General features: G+C 48.7%; 1 protein-coding gene and 1 long non-coding RNA gene across 2 annotated transcripts; both read left to right on the top strand.

The window, feature by feature from the left end:
• The first annotated feature begins 2626 nt into the window (after positions 1 to 2626).
• LOC119268983 lies at positions 2627 to 5502 on the top strand. The gene is made up of 3 exons (XR_005133389.1): positions 2627 to 4268; positions 4367 to 4450; positions 4535 to 5502. It is a non-coding gene; the product is annotated as an uncharacterized LOC119268983 (long non-coding RNA).
• A 2279-nt stretch (positions 5503 to 7781) lies between these two features.
• Positions 7782 to 9053, top strand: LOC119268982 (probable serine acetyltransferase 1). Its single transcript, XM_037550710.1, has one exon. It carries the CDS (start codon positions 7866 to 7868, stop codon positions 8775 to 8777), a length of 912 nt encoding a protein of 303 aa, XP_037406607.1. The 5' UTR covers positions 7782 to 7865; the 3' UTR covers positions 8778 to 9053.
• The last annotated feature ends 661 nt before the right edge of the window (positions 9054 to 9714 follow it).

The raw sequence follows: 9714 nt of genomic DNA, 5'->3' as shown, positions 1-9714 counted from the left end.
TTCCTTTCTGTTTTACTCAATTTAAAATATTTATGCATTTTATAAAAATGTGTTTACTTCACCATAATTACCTTTGTAATATTTGACAACCCCCGGACATTTTAGATTTAATTTTTGAAAACTTTTATTGTTTGCCTATGTTTTCAATTGAATTTGAACCGGGTTCGAATCAACGTGAGTTTAATCACGGTAACCGAGGTGACATGGCATCATTAGCAGGGATTACTGTAGCTTAATTATCCGGGCGTTACAAACCTCTCCCTGTGCTGGATCCGGCGGGATCCGCCTCCATCGCGTCCCGCCTGGACCCCCGCCGCTGCGGCCGGGGCAGCTCCCCCGTCCGGCCTCCTCCCCATCCTGGACTTGACGGCTGATGGGTCCAGGTCGCTCATGCCTCCGGTGGCTCCTGGGCGAGAGGACTCTCTGCAGTTCGGTGGCGCTCGTGGTGCAGCTCGGTGGCAGTGCAGCTCGGTGGCGCTCGTGCGTGCAGTGCGTTCGGTGAGTGCATGCGTTTAGTGCATCTCGTGTTGACCCCGACCATCATCCTCCATCGTCGTTCGTCTCATGCTGCCCCTCCTGACCGCTCGCCCCTGGATCCGGGCAACCAGGCCTGCGCACCATGCCACACGCGGCCCGCTGGACTTCGACCGCTGGGGGTGTGGTGGTGGTGGGCTGCAACTTCATCTCCCTTATGCCCGCAGGTGCCGCCATGGGCATCTCAATCTTGTCTCCCATCACCGGCATTCAGTTGAGGATAGGGCGCCGCCAGCTTGCAGTTCGCTTGGTTCCCCACGCTGTGGTGCGGTGCGTCACTGTCGTTCTATTGCACTTTGGGACCTTCTTTTTCTTCAGATTTTGCTTGTCTGCAGTTCGCCTATGATCTTGGTGCAGTGCCGTGGATGTGCCAGCGGCTGCTCTCTGTGTGGTTGGCCACGCTGTCCTTTGCAGATCGCTGGAGTGAGAGAGGAGGTGCTCTACATGGCGTGTTGCAGTTCCTGGTGCCACTCCAGTGCAGCTCGGTTTGTGCAAAAAAGTGGAGTTCTTTTTTTGTTGTTGTAGTAGTTCCTCGTCATTGTAATTTGTGTGTGTTTGTACTATGGATTAAAAAGAGGATCACTGTAGTTCGTTCGCCCCGGCTAGTAGTCCAGATATGTACATATCGCAGCTCTCTCGGAAACATTCATTGAAGAAAACAACAACAAAATTGTTTAGGTGCAGCTCACTTGTTTCATTGCCGCAGTGATCTTCTCTCTCCCAGTGGTTCACTATGTTGCCGAGTGCAAAAACAAATTGAAAAAGTTGATTTTTTTTAATGCAGCTCACTCTGTTGTTGTGTGCAGTAGAAAGAATATTGGAAAAAGAAAAATTGATGCAGTGCACTCACCTCGTCCCTGCAGTACCAACGCTCGACACGAAGTGCACTCCACCACGTTTGGAAAAATTTACGTCCCACAAAAAAAAACCATGCAATGCACTTGCCCATCTAATGACGTGCGATATTCCATCTGAAGCAGTGCGTTCTTCTTTCCCCGTCCGAGAAAAAATATGTCTAAACAAAAAGAAACCATGCAGTGCCCTTGACCATCTAATGAAGTGCGATATTTCGTTTGAAGCAGTGCGTTCTTCTGGCCGATGCAGTAAATATGACGATTTTGGTCTCGCGAAGAACAGAGTGTCCGCTTTTCGGTAAAATCGAAACTTATCTTAAACTGTAAGGTATTAGAAAGAGTGTTCTACATGAAAAAGTTGTGTCTCGTCGATATCTTTCCAACAGCGTATGCTTTGAATTATTCTGACCAGCCGTTCGTAAAAATTTCGCGAAAAAACAGTCGCTGCCTCTCGAAGTCAGCCGCACGATTTTCAAAATTAGCTAAAATCTGTAAGGAATCTCAAAACCATTTCAACATATGAAAGTTGCGTCTTGTCCGTAGCTTTCCAATGGCGTATCATATGTCTCGTTTCGACAAACGGTTAGAAAACTGGAGCAAAAACAGTGCCGAAAATTTCAAAAAATTTGAAAAACAGAGTTCCGCGAATTAGTAAATTTGAAACTGCTCTTAAACCGTAATGAATTAGAGAAAAAATTATATATGAAAAAGATGCGCCTCGACAATATCTATCCAACGGCGTATTGTTTGCTTTATTCCAACAAGCGGTTTAGAAAAAAATACGAAAAAACGCTCGTTGCCACTCGTCATCTGCCGCACTATTTTCATAACTGCTCTTAAACCGTGTGGAATCTTGAAAAGTGTTCAACATGTCGAAGTTGCGCCTAATCCATAGCTTTTCAATGGTATATTACATGCCTCATTCCGATAAACGGTTAAAAAATTAGAGCGAAAACAGTACCGAAAAAATAACGCGTGCAATTTTTTTCGACGAGAAGTTCACTAGTCTCTATTGCAGCGCCTCGTCGTCAAAATGATGCAGTGCGCTTCTGTTGAGCGTGCAGTGCCGAAATGGTGTGCAGAATAGTTATTCTGCTAATATTAGCAGAATAGACCGTATATATATAGCATTAACACAAGACATGCCAAGTTTGAAATATCAATACATAGCAAGTTTGACATAGCAACATAGCAAAATACAATAGCAAACTAGATACTAGTAGAGGGACGCAGCGATTCGGTGCTCAGGCTCATCTGCACCTGATATCCAGGGCGTTGGCTGATGCGTTGGGATTGGGAAAAGAAGGACAGACGCGTCAGAGCTGGTTCCACCGAAAAGTAAAATATAGTCCTTATACGGGCGTGCGCAGTGGTGGGTGTGGGCCTAGTTCGTAGATGGCGTGGGCTGTGTCCATTACGGCAGTGTGCTGAGCCTAGGAACAGAACGTCGTCTTGAGAGCTGAGCCGTTCGTTCGTTAGTACGGGAAGTGGATGAGAAACCAAGCCGTGTAGTTACTCATATCTCGCCGGGAGTTTGATTTGAAACGGCGCGGCTGATTCTACCGGCGACGAGCCCATGGAGGCCAACGGATTGGAGTTCCTGCTAGATTTGATCAACTTGTGCGGTACAGGCTCTTCACTGTCGTCGATGCCGTTTTTATTCTAATTTGGATCATAGTTTCGTCACGATTTTGACCACGGTGATATACTTTCTGAGTTGCTCCAGTTCCAGGTTCTCCCTTCATGAGGAGTTTACCGATAACCTGGAGCATCCAGATCCGGTGCCCCCTGCTGTGCTGCCGCGATTTCGGAGAGAATCAGGTCGTAGTGGAGGAATGGAACTGTGCGTGAGGCTGCGCCCAAAGTGGTCGGCAGCCTAGCCTGCAGAGAAGTGGAACACTTCGCCTGTGCAGTCAGAGCAGTCCCCCGGGAAGGTGAATCCGGCCCGAGCACCAGGATAGAAGAGGAGATGAACTGTTGATAATTTTCACTACTGATTTGCATTAGTAGTTGAGAAAAATTTGCTGGGGCTACGTGCGTATAAATTTAATTGTTTAGATGTTTCAATTACAACATCTGTCGCTCATCTATGGTTGTGAAATTTTGCTTTTGGTTTTTCATTCCTTTTTGTGTGGGTGAGTCTCCAGCAATGGATTTTTGGTGTAGTCTTAAGCAAACTGAGTTAGCTGTTCATTCGTTACAGGCTGCAGCTGGGCAGTGCTGATGTAAATGTTAAATCACTTAAGCAAATGTTTACAACTCATTGACGGTTCCTGATTCAGTTAAATTAAATGCTGATGCACATCAATTTATCAGCACAAACATTTTTTGGGGACTGTTTTGTCCAGACATATGGTTCTCATTTCCAATAAAATTTCGCGAAAATTGCATATCTTTCAGTAGGCATAAGAATATTTGTATTTCGGTCAAAATTGCATTGGGGCAAAATATTTAAGTAAACGTGAATTTTAGCAGATTTAAATAGAACACAAATTTCATCCAACTCTGGTTATATTTCAGTCAAAGTCAAGTCAGATTTTTTTTCACTCGGCCAAACTGAACCGAAATGACAATGCGGTTGATTTCAGTGATGGCCCAATTCTGATCGCAATCAAGAAAATGAGCTGTGATAAAACATTCCATAGATCCAAAGTACATTATGGTCAACTGTATTCCCTCGTCACAGAATATCATTAGTGGATTCTTAAGGATTGCGACTTCTTTTAGTTATCTTTATTATTATTCTTTGTTGCGATGGCTGCTACTGTGCATTATACTTTTCTTAAAACACTTGGTTCTTGGGTTGATCCATTAGGATGATGGTGCAGCAGCCATTGTACTTAAGAACTTAAAGGCTGATCTCGGCAAATATGCAACGAGGTAAATCCACATTGTGAACTGATAACCAAACAGTCAGTCTTTTACTTCCAATTCTCTGTTGGCAATCTCACAGATATGAATTATGTCAATTCTCTTAGGTTATCAGAATGATTGCTGATATGTCTGAAGATCAAACATGCATTGCCACCTGGGATGTGCCTGAAACAGTTAAAGGGAAAATGGTCTGTGTCCATTGCATCTCTTGTGCTAAATAGCCTATCCTAGAGTAATTCAGGTTAATATTAGTTTGATGTTGTTCCAAACAGGTTTGCCTATTCCTGTGACAAAATTGATGTGTGCATGGGTCTTGTCCCTTAACAAAATTGATGTGCAAATCCCAGCAGGTTCCAATCAAGTTAACGGCTTTTCTTCTGGTACTTTGATGGCTTGATTAATTAGGAGGATCGATGCCTGAAAACAGGAGTTCATGTGGCAGAACAAAGAAGCAGAGATGAAGAAGTGTCAAGAGAAAGGAACTCACATGAGAAATTCTGAATCTTCAAGGCTCGTTTCATGTATTTCATATTTTGAACTGTTGAAGATGTTATTGTACTTTTTGGCTGTTAATATGTGTTTAGAATAATTATTCACAGTAAATTCTGTGTTTAGAATAACTGTTGAAGATGATACATGGGATTCAGCTTCTATGCCTAGAATAAGTATTCACAGTAAAATCTGGATGTGCATAGCACATAGCAGCTAGTATGCAAAGTTGATCATGGTGCTACTGCAGGGGCTTGCACTGTTTTGTTCTCCGCTGATCATATCAGCTTGTAAAATCTATACAGTATAGTGGCCTTTTCTGACAGGTGTTTAGTTTATAAAAAAGTTGGCCAACAAAATTATTCTGTAGCACGCCTAGACATCTGTTGCTGGAACTCTTACCAGCTAGAGTGCATAGTAGTGGGCAGCTAGTTGCATAGCAAGAATTATTTTACACAAAGCAGTCCGCATGGCACAGCAGGCAGGCAGATGAACTAGCGGACGCAGACGTTGCTAATCCTGCAATTAGCGCTTGCGGATGGTGCGGAAGATGGCGGAGGCGCTGTAGACTTGTCCACTAGCACCCTGAATCGCAAATTTGGAACAGTCAATCAAAAAATTCGCAGACGAGCCAACGAAAAGTGTGATTAAGCTTGAGATAAGAATGAGAGCTTCGATTGGACACTAGGGCGGCAGGGATGACGGGAATGGGGGAGTGGTGTTAGGGGTCCGAGAGGATAAGGACGGCCATGGAGACGACCTCCGTCGAAGCAGCATGGCTCAGGCCGGCACAGAACTAAACCCAGGCCGTGTCCACCGTGACGAGCCGTCTATGCGCTGCCAACGCGGCCTGCTATAAATGAGGCCATGGCCCACCTGAGTTTTTACGTGAATACGCTGTGCATACGGCTAAGAATACAACTTTATGCACAGATCCACATGCTACCGAACGGAAGAGATATCGGGATCAGCTGAGCTCGGGCTCAGTTTCGAATTTTCGCTAGTAGAGCCCTAAAAAAAACTAGATACTACTCCCTCCGTTCCTAAATACTTGTCTTTCTAGGCATTTCAACAAATGACTACATACGGAGCAAAATGAGTGAATCTACACTCTAAAATATGTCTACATACATCCGTATGTAGTAGTCATTTGAAATGTCTAGAAAGACAAGTATTTAGGAACGGAGGGAGTAGTAGATATAGAGGGGATGCCGCACTTCACCACTTCCTCGACGGTCGCGTCCCCTTGGAGTCTCTAGAGCGGTGGTTGTAGTACTCAACATAAGCGTCGGAGGCCGGACGGGAGTCGCGAGTTGTTGTTTGTTGTCGGGCGAAGAAGAAGTGTATCCCAACCAGACCCGATGGCGTAGACCTGCTCCTTTGAGAGGTGACCGGCTTCTGCCGCAGCGGACACCTTTTGCTTGGCGAGTCGCTCAAACTCGTCGACGTCATTTTTGTTGCGGCAACGACAGGCGTCCATTCCCGCCGAGGCAAGGGAGCAGCAAATGACGTCGCGGTGGAGGTCATCGCTGGAGTCGGCGGGCGGAAGCGGCTCGGGCGTGGATCAGCAGCCGAATCGGCTGGAGTTGAATGCGTCGCCCTATGTGTTGCACAGCGAGCGGCCAGTGCCCCTGACTTGGGTAGCTATGGCCATGACCGCGTGCTCGGTGGTGCTGGCACGAGCACCCAACGCCACCCGAGAGGAGCAGGGGATGGAGGTGTGGTGTGCAGGCATGAGCTCAGGGGTGTTCCTGCCCCTTCGGGCCAGTAGAGAGGCCGCAGAGCTTGTGCTCCCACCCATGCTCATCCGTGGCCGATGGAGGGCAATGCGAAGGGCGATCTTCTTGTTGTTCGAGGCAGAGGAGTTGGATTCTTCCTTGAGGAGCATCTCCGAGTTGACGGTGTCATACTCATTTTCAGATCTGTTGTCGAAGTTGAACATGATGACACTAGGAGGGGAAGGGACGAAGAGGAAAGAGGACGAGGAGGTGACGGGAGGAGACGACACTGGAGCGGTGCAATCAAGAATGTGGATTGTGGACTAGGGGTTGGTTCGGAGTGAGATATATGTGGGGTCGAACTGGACCAGCCTAGGCCAGTCCGACGTGGCAATCACATTCAGGCGCCTCCAAAATTGCCGTATATCCACCCCGTTATGTGGATGGGCATGGGGTGCCAATCAACTCGAACATTTAGGCAACATAGAAGGGCGGGTTGACTAGCAAAGTTGTTACCGGACAATGACCGAACAGTCCACTCAAACGTTTAGGGGAGTTTGAAGAGCCTGATTGTAAATGCTCTTACCTCGCCGGCTATTTCCCTCTCCGCTTAGGGAAATAAATTGGGACACCTTTATTGAAAAAAAATGGGCACGGCATGGCTCGTGGTCGACCATGAGATGTTCGCATAAAATGTGCATCTCAAGGTCCAATGCTGGTGGGTCATGCTTGGAGCGCTCGTGTAGGGGCGTAGCAACAAAGATTTTACCATGGATGTATATTTTTAACATTGGGACAACAAAAATAATAATGGACATGACCACGAGTCGAAGATGCTTTTGCAACAAGGGGCTGTTGCAATTGCAACTAGACTCTGTTGCAAAAGTGATATTGACTGCCACAAACCAAAGATGCTTCTACAACATGGGTCATTTTAAGATTGCAATAAGGTTCTTGTTGGAGTGAGAAAAACAGAGAATAGAAATGCAGATATAATCGCACAGAGATTAGACAGCCGGATCTCATGACGGGACCGATCTTTTTTTTCAATAGATAAGCCGGCCGACGCGTAACACTCATTTTTTATTTGCGGAGAAGTCAGCGCCACCGTGTGTACGCCAGTCGCCACCCACACCCAGTCGTGTCGCCTTCGCTTGCTCTCGGCAACTCGGGCTCGCGCTCTTCGTGTCGTGTGTACCACCTTAGGTTGGGCCCCGGTCGGAGATAAGTTCCCATTCCATTGGCTGCTGGCTGCCTGGTCCACCACCCTGGACGTGGCTGTGCTCGCCCCGCCCCCGCGCCTATACATCCGTTCCGCCGACGGCACCCAAGACTCACCGCGCCCTCACAAGCCAACGGCCCAGACGCCATCGACGCGACGACGGCGACGACGACGATGACGGCGGGTCAGCCCCTCCGCGCCGACCCCCAGCAGCGCCGCCACAGCCCGCCGGCCCTCCACCCCGCCGTCGTGCCGTCCTACCCGCCCCCGGAGTCCGACAACGACGAGTCCTGGGTCTGGTCCCAGATCAAGGCCGAGGCGCGCCGCGACGCCGACGCCGAGCCGGCGCTCGCCTCCTTCCTCTACGCCACCGTGCTCTCCCACCCGTCCCTCGAGCGCTCCCTCTCCTTCCACCTCGCCAACAAGCTCTGCTCCTCCACCCTCCTCTCCACGCTCCTCTACGACCTCTTCGTCGGCTCCCTCGCCGCGCACCCCACCATCCGCGCCGCCGCCGTCGCCGACCTCCTTGCCGTGCGCTCCCGGGACCCCGCCTGCGCCGGCTTCTCCCACTGCCTCCTCAACTACAAGGGCTTCCTCGCCGTCCAGGCCCACCGCGTCGCGCACGTGCTCTGGGCGCAGAACCGCCGCGCCCTCGCGCTCGCGCTCCAGTCCCGGGTCGCCGAGGTCTTCGCCGTCGACATCCACCCGGCCGCCGCCATCGGCAAGGGCGTCCTCCTGGACCACGCCACCGGCGTCGTCATCGGCGAGACGGCCGTCGTCGGCGACAACGTCTCCATCCTCCACCACGTGACGCTGGGCGGGACCGGCAAGGCGGTGGGCGACCGGCACCCCAAGATCGGGGACGGCGTTCTGATTGGCGCCGGGGCGACGATCCTGGGCAACGTGCTGATTGGCGCCGGGGCCAAGATCGGTGCCGGGTCGGTGGTGCTCATCGATGTGCCGCCGAGGAGCACCGCGGTGGGGAACCCCGCGAGGCTGATCGGCGGGAAGAAGGGGGACGACATGCCTGGGGAGTCCATGGACCATACCTCCTTCATACAGCAGTGGTCAGACTACACCATTTGAGGCATTGAGCAGAGCAAGATACCACTGTCCTCCTCTGTAACCCGCAATACTAATGCCCAGTCACGTCCATTTCTTTCGAATAGTGAACTGGTGCTAGTCTTTCTTACTGTAAGATCTGTCTCCTATGAGGAGAATGCAGCCCCGGCAAATGTACTGAACTGGAAGTTTACCCTGTAACAGTAATTTAAGAGATGCAATGGTTATTACTCAGGTTGCATCCTCGAGGGCTTTGTAATACTCGCATACATAATTTTGACGACATAGTTGCTGTTGGTACTTGGTACAAATCAAATTGCTCATCTCCATCCTCCACAATGTACTGAAAGTTCTTTCTGCAATTCCAAATTCCAAAGAGAAGGTGAGAACTTATGTACCTGCTTGTCTCCCTCAATATTATTTAATCGATTGCAATTTTTTGTTGGTAGCTTACCAAGCTGGCCGTTGGCTGCATGGTCTCTCAATATATATTGGATCCTGATAAGTGTCACACGCCAGCTACGAGCACATGGCAACTTCGATCGTTTTAGACGGCAAGTTTAGTGACGCGAGGATGACAACTTTAGTTGCAAAGCATGCCAACTTTCGTGCTTTAGTTTATTTTTGACAGAAACTTGCCGTTTGTCACTGAAAATTGTCATCCTTGCGTGGCTGAAATTGCCATCAAAAAACGTTAGGTCCGCAGTGTCACGCATCTGATTTGTGGCACTTCTCATTAAGGTATATTTTCAGAAGTGTCGTTTTCTTTGGAGAAATTGGAAACACCAAAGTCTCCACACAGGATGTGCGAAATAAAACAGATCAGGCATGAGATATACTTCAAAGAAAACTAGCAGCTAGTAGGTGGTAAACACTATAGCAGCACATTGTTTTAATTGTTTATAATAGAAAAAGCACATGGTTTTAGTTAATCCTGTGGGTGATTGGTACGGGATCCTTG

The sequence above is a fragment of the Triticum dicoccoides genome, chromosome 3A, assembly GCF_002162155.2.
Source record: "Triticum dicoccoides isolate Atlit2015 ecotype Zavitan chromosome 3A, WEW_v2.0, whole genome shotgun sequence".
Lineage (NCBI taxonomy): Eukaryota > Viridiplantae > Streptophyta > Magnoliopsida > Poales > Poaceae > Triticum > Triticum dicoccoides.
Note: the sequence above shows the minus strand (reverse complement) of the source record. Positions and strands in the feature narration are given on the sequence as shown.